General features: G+C 37.9%; 1 protein-coding gene across 1 annotated transcript in view; it reads left to right on the top strand.

The window, feature by feature from the left end:
* Window positions 1–17,954, top strand: part of itga8 (integrin, alpha 8) — a 114,183-nt gene that overhangs the window by 80,963 nt on the left and 15,266 nt on the right. Inside the window, exons 22-25 of the mRNA XM_052144140.1 lie at window positions 8,850–8,929; window positions 13,351–13,431; window positions 14,517–14,622; window positions 16,798–16,956. Of these exons, the coding sequence (XP_052000100.1) occupies window positions 8,850–8,929; window positions 13,351–13,431; window positions 14,517–14,622; window positions 16,798–16,956 (426 nt within the window). The remainder of the gene's footprint in view (window positions 1–8,849; window positions 8,930–13,350; window positions 13,432–14,516; window positions 14,623–16,797; window positions 16,957–17,954) is intronic.

Genomic DNA, 17,954 nt, shown 5'->3' with positions numbered 1-17,954 from the left:
AGAGTAGAGGTGCCCAAACTTTTTCCTATGAAGGGCCAAAAATCAAACATGATTGAGGGCTGTGGGCCGAAGTTAAACTTTGCATTACAATAAATGGTGGGGAGTTGGAATTCTCCCCTTACATGGTTCATACGAGGGCAATTTTTTACCTTTTAAAAAGGTAATTTTTTATAAATGCCTTATAAAATACTTTCATTTGTTTCAAAAATTACAAAATCGCCTGGCCTCCGCATTGCTTTGTGTATTGTTCCTGAAACAAAACTTTTTTTCTCATTCACATATTTCCAAATATTTCGGCTATTAAAATAACATATTGCAATATATGTATTTGGAACTATATCAGATTGCAGGGGAAATTTTAGCTTTTTTGCCCAGAGTCCCCGTTAATTTCTGACCCTGGATGGAACTAGATGGATATGAGAAATGTAACAGATGTTTAAGTGTCTCTCTCTTAACCATGCAAATGGTACATTACACAAAGCATTTTTGCTATTTATTGTAAATGTGCCTCATTATTTATATCTCATGTAGGAGCGGCAAGATATGAAAGGTAGCAAACACTACAGATCGACGTCACGTGCTTGCAATGTTAACAGATTTGTGGATTATAAACAGAAACGATATAGTTGTAATATGTCGCTTGCTTACGGAGACGCGGTATAACGCCATTTGCATGTCAAATTAAGAGGTTTAGAAAGGTTTATACATTTATTAAAGGTTTATTTATTTATGTATTTTTTCTCCGTGGCTTGTTGAGCACATTACCGCAGAGACATCGCGCACGTGGAGGCTTCACGCCATCCACCGCACCATCCACGCACAACTCACCATGTACCCGACCAACTTTGGCCTGCGGGCCCTGGTTTAGGCATCTTTGGCATAGAGCAATTGTGAGTGTCCATATAGGATAAGTGAGGGGGAAAGGCATTTATAAAATGTAAAGGGTAACACTTTACATTAATGTTCCCTTTGTTAAAGGTTTATAAAGGGGTTAATTAATGACTAATGACTCATTTACAAATGCATTATAAATCACTGAAATGCAGTTTTAACAAACTGAATAAAGAGGGCGCCTTTCATGCAATATTTGCCAAATAGTGAGCATTTAAACGTAAATGTTATAAATGCATAATAAATTAACTTATATCATATAATAAAGCCTGATGAAATTCAAACATACTTAGGTTTCTAAAGTTGGCATCTCCTTTATATGTGTCCACTTTAAATAGGTATATTTTCATAGGTTACTCATGTTAAAAAAGTTTTCTTATTTAAGTAAGTAAGGCTTCTTAATTGGCAGGTATTGCACGAAAGTCACCCTTTTTATGCATATTGTTAATACTGCATATCAATGATTTTTAATGCATTTATAAGTGACTTGTTAGTCATTCATGAACCCCTTTATAAACCCTCAACAAAGAGAACATTAATGTAAAGTGTTACCAATGTAAAGAAAGGCAATTTTAATCATGAGGCAAGGAAAGAAAGAAAGAAAGAAAGAAAGAATAGTTATTTCATAGATAGCTCACTTCAACAAAACGGCTTTAAAGGTCTGTTTTTCTATATTGAAATTATTTATTCTATTGCAATTTGTAGTATGGCTTCACAAAGAGTGTAAACACTGACTCTTTGACACTATCAAAACATTTCTCTGTTTGTTTGAGCATCCCGACTAGCCAAATGTAGCAACATTGGTTCAACCAATGGCATGTGAAGGGACTATCTGTTTGGCTGACCAGTGAGAGATCGGGGGAGCGTTTGGGAAACAATCATTATTTTTTCAATTTAATTTGTTTATGCTAATAGCACAAGAGCCATGTAAGTTTAGCAGGCCAATATGTAGGACTAGAGCTATGAGTATGAAAAAGACATAAGGAAGAATTTTGATTCAAGGTGTAAGTTCAAAATGTCTGGAGAGGGGAAATGGAGGGTGTACAATGGAAAGATAAATGAAAGAGTAAAGTTAGAGAGTGATGGAGAGACAAAGGATAAATGAACAGAGAGAGAAGGGGAGTTGTTTGGCTCTGTAAGAGCCAGGACTGACCTGTTAACATGTTCCAGATTTAGGAAAAGGAGGAGGCATTGTCATGGTAACGGGCTTAGTCATAGAGCCTCTGGGGGTTAAACCCACATGGGCCAAATTACCATGGCACCAGCAGAAGAGAGTGACAAGGCCACAGATCACCTACCTCACACACAAACACACACACACATACACATGGTCACATTGCCAACAATGAAAATTGAGAGACCTATCATGCCCTTACACATTCAGTTACATACTCGCAAAACACTTGCATACCAACATCACTGGCGTCGCAAAATAATCTTGCCACACATGGAATCAGCATGTGGCTTGTGATCAAACCCGAGAAGTGTTTTCCTGTATTTTGTTTTCTTCTTTTATTTCAGAACTTCCCAAACTCATTCTGAGCTCTCATGGCCCTTAAAACATAAGTCATGAGCATGTGGTGCAGCCCATTCATCACAAATAACCCATCACAAGAACAATCTGCAGAAAACATGTTAGAGTCCCTCAAAGGGTCAACCTTTCTCTACCCAACAAGCTTTTTGTAGAACACCAGAGTCCTAAAGACACAAGACATGTAGTAAAATGCTATGACCCTTCTCTCCTGGTTGAATAAATCAATAAGCCTCTCCTGGTTTAATAAGAGTGTTGTGCATTTTTTAAAACATATCAAAAGGAATATGATAATAGACAAGACAACTGTTCAATAAACTGTTTAATTATACTCATAACAAACAATTTATCCACCGAGTAATACAATTCATGATAAAAACTACAGGCTGTTTTCAGTTGCCAATTAATACTGCAACTGCAAATGTCTGCAAATATCTTGCAGCTTCTCATTTCTCATACTGTCTCTCTATGAAAACGTGTGAATATCTAATCTTTTCTATATGATACTGTATTGTTGCTTTAAGTTCACTAGTAGTTGTAAAATAGAGGTATAAATCTCCTGTGTGAGCCATAATTCATATAAATCTGACATGTTTCACTGTCTATAAAATGAACAGCATTAAATTAGTCTCTAGTTTCACTAACTCCTTCCCACTTAGCTAATGTCTCAATAGGGAGATTAAAAATAAGTATTTACTCCTTAAAAAAAAGCAGTGAAGCTATGTAACATTTCTTGAAAACGTGGGCTGAGGTTTGGGGAAACTCCTAGCTATACACTCTTTATGACACTAGTCTAAAAGAGGCACATCCTTGGCTTGCATTATTCTTTGCTTTGTGTTGCCTTTGTTTTTAATCAGATACATTTTGGGCATCTTCTTGTCATGCTTTCTGGCTTTACATTCATCGCTCAACTTCACCCTGTCCAGCCTTGCATATTCAATCTGTAATTCATCTGAGTGAATGCCATTGCACATATGGTGAGACTGTTGCTGTGTGTTTGTTGAATCCTACAGTTCATTCTTATGTTGTGAAAAATAGTTAATCAAATTCACTTGAAGTTGGGCAATTTCCTATGTCGTACTCTGCAATCTATTTTGAGTTTCATTAAAACTTTCGATTAAGAGTTATTGTCTCATTAGTGTAATTAGATCATTACTGTTGCCACAGGGACATATGAACCAGCACTTGTAAAGCACAATCTTAAATGAAGTTCTCATTTTTAAACATATGCACAAAGTTGTGGAGACATCATATTCATTTTGAAAGTGGGACGTTTGTGATTTACCAATCTTTTGGGGTTTTAAAAAGGACGTGTAACCACAAAAAAAGGCTAAGTGGCTGGTTCCCTCTTTAAACATTAACAGCACATGTTACTCTCACCCGCCTTTATGAGGAGGCTTTGTAGTGAGGAAGGTTTCCGACGGGGGGAAGCACTTTTATGGGGCTCCGGAGTTAGCACATAGCTTTTAGCTAAAGGCCTTCATTAACCATCCCAGCAGCCATTATCTGACTCATACTAATGAACTACAAGATATGGTCACACACAGAGAGAGAGAGAGAGAGAGAGAGAGAGAGAATGAGAATTCTGATGGCAGTTGGCAGCAAAAGAATATCAGCATGTACAATTTATATTTCTCACAATGACTCAAACACTACTTAAATGACTGGAAACTAAACTAAGAATAAAAGAGGCAGAAGATTTTTAAGATAAGACCTCTAAAAACTTAAAGATTACATAAAAATGACACATAATCAATACATCAAGCTAACTGCTAGTTAAAGTTAAAACTGTTGATCGCAGCCTGAGCCTGCCTAAGGCAGTAGCATCTTTTAATAATGAAGAGGAGCTGGAGATAATATATCCAGCAGAAGTTAAATCAAACAAAGATAAGAAGAAGATGAAAGAGATGATCCTTAGAGAGAATCCAGAGATGCTGCTGTCTGATTACAGTGGACCAGAACCCAACAGAGTCCGGTGTAACCGGCTCTTCTTCACTGATCAGCCATCAGCCTGGCACAGCACTCTCTACACAGCCATGAACTGCAGCAGAAAAGGTGGCATCAGTAAAGGTAGACAAATCACCCTGGAAGGAGAAAAGGAGATAAAGCTGACTGTAAACTTGTATCACAATGTTACAGTCATGGTCCAGGGGTCAGAACCTAGCCTTGATTCATTCGAAAAGGTCTTCTTCACCAGGAGAGTGGATGTTAACAAAGCTCTCATCAATGCGGTGAAAACAGCTAGATGAATCTACTCAAGCACTAAAATCACCATCTCTACATTGCTGCCTTGAAGAGAAGTTCCACAAAACATCATCAATGCTATTAATGTAGAGATAGCTGATGTGTGTGCTCTCATGCTGAATGTACATATAGCAAATCATCAGCGTATCACTCATGAGCACCTGTATTACCATCTCCACGTTCATCGAGAGGGCATGAGAATATTTGCTAAAACAATCAAGAATGAACACTGACTGTGAGAAGAAGGTGAGATTGCATGCCGGCAGACAGATATACAGCTATGCTGCTATTGTGACAAGAAGAGGTAGTGCAGACATAAGAGGCCTCAGTCAGATAAAAAAAAAAAACATGCTGAAACTTGTATGCCACCTATATCCCCCCACATGATCCACCCTATTATAATGAGGCAATCTTTTAACACATTACAATCTGAAATTATTCAGTTGCAGTCTCTTGGCTAAGTCCTGATAATGGGGATCTGAATGCAAGAACTGGGAAAGAACTGGATTATATTAGTTCAGTTGGTGATTAGTTTATTATTAATAATACAAATATATATCAAAACAAACATCCTACTAAACCATGTCTGAGCTATGACAACACAATAAACAGAAATGGAAAACAAGTTCTGTAGCTTTGTAAAAGCCTCTCTATATAGTGAACGGCAGAACAAAGTGTGATTCTCTGAGTCAATTTACCTACTGCTCTTTTTTTAGGCGGCATCAGAGTGGACTATGCCATCACAGATCTAGACCAAAACGAGACAAATTACTTCACAGTAATGTCACAGCTACATTTCTCAGACCACTGTAACATTGTCCTTAATCTAAACAAGTCAGCCAGTCTTCTGCCATCTTCAGATCAGAAGTCTAAACTATATTCCCTCCCAACTAGATTCTTCTGGAGAAAGACAGTCCAGCCCAGTATGAAGCTGTACTCCACAGCACTCAGGCTGAGAACATGATAGACGATAGATGAGAAAAGCATCAATTTGGCAACAAAACAATTACCGTAAATAAAATATGTTTCACAATTGCCAGCAAATCATAAAAATAAAAAAACAGGATTAAAAAATAAAATGGTTCAAACTGACTGGTTAGACAAAGTACAGTATGTTAAGAAAAGAAAACATCGGTGAAAAAACAGAAGACCCCGCAAATCAACAAACATGTACTATCTATCAACAAACTTTTTCATTGGAAAAGACCTGAACATATGACAACAATGTTTAACAAGATTGAGGACGCAGTTGATTTAAATTAATTCTGGGAATTATGGAACAATTTAAATAAGTCAAAAGAACATCAAATTTCCATCTCTTACCCAAACAACTGGACAAAACATTTTGGAAAACTTTATATAGAAAGTGAACTAAACCCAACCCAAAAATATATGACCTGCCAACTACATCAACTAGAATGCACAATAAAGGGTCAATTAAATAATTTGGACACCCCATATCACTAAAGGAACTCTGTGAAAAAATTAAATTCTTAGCCATGTTACCAGTTACAATTATTTAGGTCTGACAATCTCGGCTTCTGGACTATTTCACATGGCTGTAAAGGACCTAACAGTGTAAGAAAAATATTATTCAAATTTAACCCCCCAATCAATCTGTGGATGAAAATATTTGATAGTGTCATCAAACCCATCCTTCTGTATGGAAGTGAAATCTGGGGACCCAAATAAAAACTAAATATTGAATCCTGAGAGTTGAAACTTTCCACCTTGAATTTTGTAAAAACATCCTGGAAGTTCAAAGTGCTTCTAACCTGGGCTATTGGGCAAAACTGGGCAGATTTCCTCTCTTGACTGACATTCAAAAGAGAGCGAGTAAATTCTGGTTCCACTTATTAGACTCTTCCCCAGAAAATCACCATCACTGTAGGCAGTGATGGCAGGCAAAATTAAAAGAAATACAAAACACGACTCAAGAAGAATATATTCATCATTGGCAAAGAAAACTCAAAGAAATAAACAAATGAACCTATTTCCAAAAAAATAAGACTTGGCATCATATCTGACCAAAATTAAAGATTACCGTCACAGGAAGCTTCTGACGAAGTATCGTGTGAGCACAGTCTGGCTCAGAGAAGGGTCGGCACAGGCAGAACTGGAGCCCCAGAGAGAACAGACTGTGTTCACACTGCACTCAAAGAGTCATAGAGGATCCTCACTGAGTGCAGTAAATATGAAAGCATTAGAAACACACACTTTACACTCATAGGACAGATACTGCCTGAACTCAGCAGAATGAGTAATATAGAGAAACTCTCATATGTTCTAGGAGAGATGGCTGAATGTATAGATTTTGCAGCAGAGTATGTGTCTTCTTGTCATGATCTGAGGGAGAGAGGGTGACGCCTCACTAAATACTGAAAGTGTCGGGTTTTTTTCCCCCTATTAGCATTTGTTATTGATTCAAATAGCACTTACCTGTATTATTATTATTATTATTATTATTATTATTTTATTATGTGACATTTTAAGTTATGTAATTCTTTTTTATTGAATTTTTTCTGTTTTGTTTTTTGTTGATGAGTGCTTTGGAAACATTGTACATTGTATACGGCCATACCAAAAAGCTAATTTGAATTTAATTCAAAGTGGACTTATCACTACAGGTTGTAACTTTGGCACCACTTTGAGGTAACATTTTTACTTTAAAATTTTAAGGCAGCAATTAAACATCCATACATTCATTTTCAACCGCTTATACGAAGTCGGGTCACGGGGGCAGCAGCTCCTGCAGGGGGCTCCAAACTTCCCTATCCCAAGACACATTAACCAGATCTGACTGGGGGACCCCGAGGCGTTACCAGGCCAGTGTGGAGATGTAATCTCTCCACCTAGTCCTGGGTCTTCCCAGAGGCCTCCTCCCGGCTCTACTCAGAGCTCCTCACGGATGACTGAGCTCCTCACCCTATCTCTAATGGAGAAGCCTGCCACCCTTCTGAGGAAACCCATTTAGGCCACTTGAACTCACAACCTAGCTCTTTCGGTCATGACCCAGCCTTCATGACCATAAGTGAGGGTAGGAATGAAAATTGACCGGTAGATCGAGAGCTTTGCCTTCCCGTTTATCTCTCTTTTTGTGTCAACGATGAAATAGTGCAAGTGCAATACCACCCCGCTGCCCCGATTCTCTGGCCAACCTCCCGCTCCATTGTCCCCTCACTCGTGAACAAGACCCCGATGTACTTGAACTCCTTCACTTGGGGCAATACCTCCTTCCCTACACACTCCATCGGTTTCCTTATTTATAAAATTAAACATAACTTTTACATTTTAGTGAATTTTTGACAGTGAAGATGCCCACAATGACATGGGTGTTTTAAGAGCTGACTAAACAGCTGACTGTAGATAAGAACAAATTACAATTACTTCAGACTTATCACACTGTGAATTTGGCAACAGTAGGTTGAAATTTTTGCTGCTGAAATTGGTTTGTGTTTACTGACATTCAAATCACTGCCACTAATGTGGAATGTCCACAGAGAAGCAACAAAAACAAGTTGTATTTTTAGTTGTAAATGATGAAAAACAGTCAACAGGAATCCATATTTTATTTTATTAACTCTTCCCCCAAACCTCAGCCTTTAACTTAATCATCAGTGGAGCAATTTTAGAGTGAAAATGCAACCTCCAAATCACGCTAACAATTGTTTATGTGAACACAATTACTTCCTGGTGCCCACTTGTCTCTCGGAGGTTGTTTGCACAACTCGCTATCAGTAGCACTAGAGACATTTTTATATAATTTGGATTTATATTAAAAAAAATTCTGATGGGGGATGCTGCTTGTCAGAAATTCTACTGAATGAGGTTGATTTTAGGTTACATGTACTTCAACATGTGATTGTGTGATCAAACATTCAATCTAGACTATTCAATTTCTTTGCATTTTTTAACACTGATTCCACAGTGATGTGTAATTGTGTGTTGTTTGTTGGGGTAATACAGCTATGAGAATGTCTAGACCCTTTCCCCAACATGTAAGATGGCACAGTGTTAATTGTGGTGTTTTATTTCCTATTTTAGACAGTGGGGGGAAGCACTATTCTATTTTACTGAGCACTTGCAGATGTCCTTCAAGCTTTTGATGTGTTCATGTTTTACCTTTTGTCTCTCTCTCTCTCTCTCGCACTCTCTCTCTCTCTTGCACTCACTCTCTCTTTAGGTGTCGGTTGGTTTACGATTTTCAGTACAGAGGCTGGAAGATGCCCCCCCTAACATTGGCTTTGAGCTGCAGATACACAGGTACAGTAAATGTCTCCCTTATATTCATACCAGGTTTTGTCACAATTACAGAAGTAGTGTCTTTGGTTTTAACATAAAACAGAAGTCTCACAGCTACTATCTTTGACTCACAAACACAGATTTGTATATATTCATAGCCAAGTCCATGTCAACACCCAAGTCCTTATGTTACCACTGGCCATAAAGTTATAAAGTGAACCAAAATGTGTGTAAGTGCATTTTTAGAAGTTTACTATTTCTAGCCAATATTTGGTAGCGAAGGTGTACTGTACCTTACCTACTATATAATACCTATTAAAGGCATCTGTACCACACTACTCTATAGTATGCATATGTGGGTATTTGTTTGTTTGTGTGTATGTGTGTGTGTGTGTGTGTGTGTGTGTGTGTGTGTGTTAGTGAACACAGTAAGTGTGTGTGTCACTTTGATGTATGTTGAGCAGTCATTTTGCAAGCAAGGGCCCCATATGTTGGTTGTTATAAAGTCAGGGCTTTGAAATAGGAAGCTATGATCAAATGTCCTGGGATGGGTCACAGAAAATGAATGGCATACATAAGGGAACTCTGTTTGTCAATGCTGCGTACAAAGCCATAACACAGTAACTATGCTAAACTGAAAATAGCTTCAAAGTTTTCGATTGTGCAAAATAGTCACACTCCATTTGCTCTGAATCTAAATATAGCTGAGCCAAACCTGTCTGTCACAGGACAGACCATGGTCTGAGAGAAACTAAATTATTATTGTTATCTGAAATATTAAATTGTTAATTGACCATAATATGTATTTATTGTGTTTTACCTTTACAGGGTAGTATGTGTGGTTGTAGAAAAAATTTCAATTTACATAATTTTACATCTCTGGTTTTTCGGTAATTTATTTATTTGTTTTTTGTTATTATGCATTTAGCAGACTTATGATAAGCACAACACATGGTTGCGTTACTCAGTCCATCTCATTCACACTATTACCTCACTACATAGTCTGCATGTCTTTGGCTATGTTCTGTTAAGGACAGGGTTGAAGAGAATTTGTTAGAATAACACTTCTCCCTGTGATGTCGCTCACACATACACAGGAGGTGATTTTAATGAGAACATGTTAGTTTTGGAGTGTTAAGATGACTGCCAGGTGGCTCTCAGGGGCAGATTGGTGTTTGAAAGAGGAGGGGATATTTCCCTAAGGGTTTAATCACTGAACCCTAAAGTCTCCCCATAACTCAGAGCAAGGTCGGGTCAAACAGGGGAGGGAGTCTGCATGTGTATGTATGTGTTTGACTGCACATCTACATGTGTATTGATCGGAGTGTGTACATGCAGGTATGCTTGTACTTAAGTGTGTATATGAGTGCATTTTTGTGTGTGTGTGTGTGTGTGTGTGTGTATGTGTGAGCGTGTATTTATCACATTGTGGGGACCAAATGTCCCCATAAGGATAGTAAAACCCGAAATTTTTGACCTTGTGGGGACATTTTGTCGGTCCCCATGAGGAAAACAGCTTATAAATCATACTAAATTGTGTTTTTTGAAAATGTAAAAATGCAGAAAGTTTTCTGTGAGGGTTAGGTTTAGGGGTAGAGTTAGGTTTAGGGGATAGAATATAAAGTTTGTACAGTATAAAAACCATTATGTCTATGGAAAGTCCCCATAAAACATGGAAACCAAACATGTGTGTGTGTGTGTGTGTGTGTGTGTGTGTGTGTGTGTGTGTGTGTGTGTGTGAGAGAGAGAGAGAGATCTCTTGAGAATAGAAAAATTTTCTGGTGACTAATGTTAGCCACATTTTCCTTTGCCCACTGTGATTTTTCACCTTGAAATAGAATAAGAGTGAGAGACAGAGAAGGTGGAGAGAAAGCTACAGATACAGAGATAGATAGAATCCAGGTGTCATGCAGGAAGAAAGATGTTTTGGGCTCTATTTTAAGAAGGCTACGGCTTAAGCACAATGCTATATGATAAGTCATATGCACAAAGTCAGTGGGCAAGGCCATGAAGTTTTGGTATTTTCATGCAAGTATGCACTATAAGTCTTCAGTGGGCATTAGTGGGTTGGCGGCAAAGCCTAAATGAGTTTTGTCAAGGGCAATTTTATTCTGATGTTCTTCTCCATTTATTGCATTGTTTGCGTCCTATTAAAGTGTAAATTCCATTTCCTGAAGCAACGTCACTAAAAATGAAGATAGCTCATTCATAAGAATTTGGTAGTGGAACTGGGCTTTATGCAATGCATTAACAGAACAGAACTAAGGACCATTTGTGTCTTGTGTTCTTTTGCTCATTAAGGCATCTTTGTTGAATGTCAGGCATATCACTATGACAGTGACTCACTCCTTATATAAGTAGGGAAAATATGATGCTTGTCAGGGCTTATTAGATGTAGGCTCCTAATTATGACCAGTGACAGGTTAAGCGAATAATGTTGATCATCTCCTAACAAGGCCACATGGCAAGGTCTGGGTAGATTAGATGATAAGCGATCATCAATCAGTTCTCATAGTCAATGTGTTGAATGCAGGAGAAATGGTCAGGAGTAAAGACCTGAGCGACTTTGACAAGGGCCAAATTGTTATGGCCATATGACTGAGTCAGAGCATCTCTGAAACGGCAAGGATTGTGGAATACTCCTGTTCAGCAGTGGTGAGTACCTACCGACAGTGGTCCGAGGAGGGACAGACCACAATCTGGCGACAGGGTGTTTGGTGCCCAAGGCTCACCGAGCTAGGGCAAAGAAGACTATTCCGTCTTGTCCGATCCGACAGAAGGTCTACTGTGACAAATGTTACAGAAAATCTGCACTATCGAAAGTGCCTACAGTGGGCTTGCAAGCGTCGAAACTGGATCTTGGAGCAGTGGAGTCCCAATTTCTTTTACATCACGTTGACACCCATGTGGATAAATGCTAGACCAGCTAGAGCAACACCAAACTAGCATTAACTGCCTTGAACCAGCATACAAATTCATGTTGGTCGAAAGTAGTCTTTTCAGCAGGGAAACTAAGCCGTTCATGCTAAGAAAAGGTTCATAAGTTTTGCAAAATCAATCAAATCATGTTGCTACCAAACTATTACACAGAGTCAAGACAAGAAGCACATACAGATTTGTAATGATTCGTTTTTTATTTGTAAGATCAGAGTGAGATGTAGAGTAAGTAACTATTGATTAGGTGTGTCTGCATGTGGCTGGAGAGTTTTTTTCATGGTTATTGAGAGTTTAGTAGAAGGACTGAAGATAATAAGGGCCACTGCGAAGGGCCACTAAGAAAGAATTTTGCATGCTGGTAGCTGCATTTATTTGCACACACTTTTTTGCATTGTTTTAACACAGGAAAACGTTATGGCACGCATGCATCCACAAAATTAGTGCTGATCACAATTTGCACAACACAATTCCCTATCTTACAGGCCAGTCCTGATTGTAAGCAAACTACCAAAACTTAGCATAATATGCTGGGACTGTACAGCACCATTTTACCACTATGATCCAGACACCTGAATCATCTGTTTAAAATGCTAAAAGTGCATTTCTGTCAAGGTTTTGGAGGAAGGACCAAAGATGCAGGATGGCAATGATGAAAGGTGTTTTATTAAAACAATACCAACAAAATACAAACAAAACTCTCAAAAGGGAGAAACTAAAATTACAGGAAGGGAAAAAACTAAACTGGACAAACTAGACAAGAACCGAAATGTCCAGTAATATAAGGGGAAGGAAGGATTGAAATCAGGTGCTGCCCATAAACACAAGCACAATGCTGATTTCACTAATGAGCAGCACCTGGGGAAACACAAGGGAGAGAAGAAAACACAAGCGCAAGGGACAACCTAAGAGCTGGATGGAGGAAACTGTCATGACCCTGCCACAACAAGAATAAAACAAGATAAAAATAGCAAGATCATGACACATTACTACACTTTTCATCTTATACAATGTTCATCTTATTCCCAGTTGTAATGCACTTCTCCATCAATTGAATATCATTTGATGTATTACTGCTCCCATGATCAATAGAAATATAAACAATTCCACTTACTGCTTGCTTTCCACAGGTGGGCATATAATAAATCCAATTTAACTACTTAGAAAGGAGGCCTTTTTGCATTGAAAATAATACAAATTACTTCATTTAAATACTTGCAATGCAGCACTATTTCAGCACATTTAGTGCTTGGTTAAGCTGAATTGGGGGTGGTAAGTGAGTAAGGTGCAGGTTTTTGAGCTGAAATACTATAAGCAAAAGTGGTGCAACAGTTCAGTGATTCTGAGACAAGATCAAAATGTATCATAAATTCAGAAAAGAAACACTGACATTTTAATATTCCTTACATTTTCACACATCGAGGTATTTCTGTGTTTTTTTTTTCTTATAGTTGTCACTATATACAAACTTTATATTATTATAATTTATTTTTTATTTTTATGAACAGCTCCAATAAGGACAACTCGAAAAGCATTCCAGTGAATTTGACTCTGAGCATCACAGCAAAAGCAGAGGTGGAGATCAGAGGGTTGGTATCTCTCTTTATGTGTCTTTTTCTGTTTCATTGAATGGACAAAGGTCCCAGTCCAAGAACTCAGACTCCCACTATTTTCCAGTTCAGGGAGATCTGTATTTGCTCATAGCATATTTGTAAAATATGATTCTGCTCCTTTAAAATATCATCTTCTTGCCATAATGTGGATAAGACTCAGAAGGCATATGATGAAAAATAATAGCAAACTCTGTGTGTATGGGGATATGGGCAATATATTAAGGATTAAACAATGTGGAACAGGGCTACTGACCAAAGTGAGAACAAAGGGATAGTTCACCCAAACATGTTAATTATCTCATCGTGTACTCACCCTTATGCCATCCCAGATGTGTATGCCTTTCTTTCTTCTGCAGAATACAGATTAAGATTTTAAAAAGTATACATCAGCTCTGTAGGTCCATACAATACAAACGAATGGTGACCAGACATTTGAAGCTCAAAAAATCACATAAAGGCAGAATAAAAGTTATCCTTATGACTCCAGTGGTTAAATCCATGTCTTCAGAAGTGATATGATAATTGTGGGTGAGAAACAGGTAAATATGTATGTCCTAAGTTATAGTTTTACTATATATCTCCACTTTAACTTTCTTTCACATTTTGAAAGTGAAAGTGGGGATTTATGGTAAAAAAAGGACTTAAATATGTATCTGTTTCTCACCCACATCTATCATATCACTTCTGAAGATATGGATTTAACCACTGGAGTCTTATGGATTACTTTTATATGGCCTTTGTTATTTTTGGAGCTTCAAAAGTCATTTCACCATTCACTTGCATTATAAGGACTAACAGAGTTGATATATATTTTCAAAACAATCTTTGTTTGTGTTTTGCAGAAGAAAGAAAGTCATGCACATCTGGGATGGCATGTGCGTGAGTAAATTATGAGAGGATTACAATTTTGGGGTAAACTATACCTTTAATGCTTTTTCTCAGTCAAAAGTGTGGAGAAAGGGCTGACCACATAGACGTTTCCTGTATATTTGCTCATGAAATGTACACTGCCATGACAACGACTGCATATAATGACAATTCTCTTTCTCTCATTATCTCAGTGTGTCTCATCCAGCTCAGGTTGTTCTGCCTTTCCCTCATTGGGAACCCAAAGAGAAACCTGTGAGAGAAGATGATGTTGGCCCTCAGGTCCAACACATATATGAGGTGCGGACTAAACAGCATACACCTGCACACACATCCACAAATACAAAACATGGCTGGAGTTTAAATAAGCATTAAGAGCCTCGTTCAACCACAATAGAAGAAGAGAGTGAGTAAACGTGCTGGTAAAACTGTTAAAGGGCCAGTAAGCAGTAATCATTCAAACAATTAGCATGATCAAAGATCCAGGGGCTGTATGTATAAAACTTCTTCTCAGAAAGGCATTTAAGAATAGTCTTTGACTTCGGTGTAAAAAATTTCTTAGCAAATAGTAGAACTTTTGTAATATTAGGAGCTTTTTATAAAGAAAATGAGAGTAACTTTCAGCATAGTCTAAGCCAGATTCTGTTGTGCTGACCTGAGGTGACACTTAAGTCTTGTGAAGTAAGGACTACAGTCATGTCAAAAATGGACACCCTCAACCACTGAATCAGCCAGCAAGCCAGTGAGCCTGCAAGGTTAGTACGTGAGAATGGCGTGCCACCATTCATTCATGATTTAATACTACACAAAAACAATATTTTGATAATAGGTCTGTCGATTAATTCATTGATTAATCAAATTAGTATGTTTTTTGAAACATTATTCTACATCTTGCAAAAATGTTCTCCTCCAAACAATGTACAAATTGAAGGCTACAACAACCTGTATATATAAGTGTTACAGCATTATGTGAAAAAAATTACATATGCTTTTCACATTATAAAAATAAAATAATTTTTAGATTTTGCAGCCCCCTGAAAGCTTAGGCATGTACCCTATACATTGATACAAATGTTTAATCCACAATAATGAGTTTCAATTTATTCATTAATAATTAAAAAAAAAATGTGTTTCAATTAAAAAACATGTTGATTGATTTCACTTGTTTGCTCAACTACGAATCACATTTGCCCAAATGCCACTATCATATTAGTCCAACACATTCTTTCTTTGTTGGAGAATGCATTGTCTCCATGTAACGCCGTCATCATGCTACTCCTAACAGGATAGCTCTCCAGCACTCTTAAATAATTTAGGAGCTGAGGCCATGTACACTTGTCTTAACACTTATGAACCTTTATGCATGACACTTATTCTTAAGTCTAGGAATAAGAGCAAATGGCAGTTTTGCTATTTGATGTAGCACTATTTTTGTTTTTAAAGAATCAACTCTCTCTCTCTCTCTCTCTCTCTCTCTCACACACACTCTCTCTCTCTATTAATAAAATGAAATTCTAATCTCTTATAAGACATGTTCTAACCAAACAGAACTTCATCAACTCAGCTTGCAAAAAACAACTTCAATAAAGTTATTTATTTGTTGTTTGTTTTTGTGAAGCCTCATGACCTCTTTTTGCTATTAGAGGGCCTCACTAAATGCCATCTATCCTGAGGCTATTAATTGTTTAATTGGCTGTAATGTTGGCCAGACGCTGTACAGATGGTTTGTGTTAGGAGTTTTAGCCCTGCCATGTTTAGTTCAACCGCTAATGCTAATGCTAGCCCAGAGTGACTGATTTCAATTGATTTAATGTTTAGCAATTCATGTAAATGCTTTGTTCATATTATACATTTATTCATATCATATTTAAATTCATATTAAAATGTAATTGGCAACAACAACAATCAACGAACATTTACCATTGTTTTACTGCTACTTCTACATAGTAAATGTGGTATTTTGGCAGAATACCTCAAGCTTGTATTAGGCTGGTTTGGCTGGTCAAACAGCTGCAATAAAGCTGCAATTTACCCAAAACCCCTCTAAAACAGACCAGCCTGACCATATAGCCATAGTTACATTGATCTAAGCATGAGACGCCACCCATGGTACCTGTGGTTACTATGGTCTTAATAAAAATACCACTGTTAAAGTGATAGTTTTCCCAAAAATGAAAATGCTGTCATGATGTATTCAACCATCATGCTGTTCCAAACCCATATGACTTTCTTTCTTTTGTGGTCTGCAGAACACAAAAATGAGACATTTTAAAGAATGCCCTGGTCATTGTAAATGATGACACCATTTTTATTCTAGGCGAACTACTCCTTTCAACTTTGCAAGAATTATGATATATATTCATAAGTAAACAACAATAACAAATTCTGTTTGATTCAGTTTACATCAGTTTAATTTAAACTCACACTGATTCTGTTTCTAACCAGCACATTTTGTCTCTCTTTCATCTGTTCCAGTTACATAACAAAGGTCCGAGTTCAATAAGCAGGACTGTGTTGGAGGTGGGCTGGCCCAGTCGGCACCTTGAGGAAAACCTCCTCTATGCTCTTCAGATTATCACTGATGGGCCTGTTCACTGTATCGTCAATGGCTCCCTCAACCCACTGGAGTTAGAGGTAATGCAAACAGGCACACACATACTCACAAACACACTCTATCTCTCTATTCTTCTTTTTCGTTCATTCTTTCTTCTTGAGGGTGCCCTCACTTAAGACAGCCAAGGCCAGACTGTCGTTCTAAATACAGCTATGAGTCCAGCTGCTCTCTCTGACCCCTCAGTCTCCAAACTACATACAGCTGGAAAAAAGCACATCCACTCTTTTTTTTTAAACCCTGCTATAGTGGAGTTGACCCCCTGGCATGCAATCTGTCTCTGTTCCATATTTGCCCTTTTTAAGATCCTTTCTCATACACACACAGAGCCAATTACTTAAAGTCATGTTTCTTTTTTAATCTGTCTCACCTCTTTTTGCCTCCCTCAAAGTCATAAATCTCAGGGCCCATATTCACAAAGATTTTTCTCTTACCACTTGAAGTTCTCCAAATAGTTCCTAGCTAAGAGGTTTTGCTTAAAGCCTATTCACAAAACTGCTAAGGTAAGAGTATTGGCGGAGTTGCCCTTGTTGCTACAGAATTGATGACGTCACGTTTTATAATTGGTATAAATCTAATATATTAAATTACAAACATGTCTGAAGAGTTCTAGTGGAAGAATAGATACATTTTCATGTCCAGCCTTATTTGTTTATAGCAGAGTCCACAATCAAACAGTGTGTCGGAGGAGGCTGAAAGTAGTTACCAGTACAGTCGCTCACTTTTCGCATATTACGCTGTCTGCGTAGGGCACCAACTCCCTAGGGGGGCAACAGAAGTAACACCGGCTGCCCTTACTCACAGGTTATATGTTATTCAAGGACCTAAAAGCAGTTGTTGGACACAGATGATCACCTCGTGCCACAAATTGCATTTTGGACTGGTGCCAGTTCATAGAGGACGGGGTTACCGGGCGCGATGCCAAATATAGAAACCAAGCGATCGACAGAATGTTCCATTGCTCATCGCAGCGGGACAAAAAAACTCTGATTAACATAGAAAAGATTATTTTATTTAGTGT

This window comes from Xyrauchen texanus, chromosome 15, assembly GCF_025860055.1.
Source record: "Xyrauchen texanus isolate HMW12.3.18 chromosome 15, RBS_HiC_50CHRs, whole genome shotgun sequence".
In the NCBI taxonomy this organism is placed as follows: domain Eukaryota; kingdom Metazoa; phylum Chordata; class Actinopteri; order Cypriniformes; family Catostomidae; genus Xyrauchen; species Xyrauchen texanus.
The sequence above is the reverse complement of the archived record's forward strand: the minus strand, read 5'-3'. Positions and strand labels throughout refer to the sequence as shown.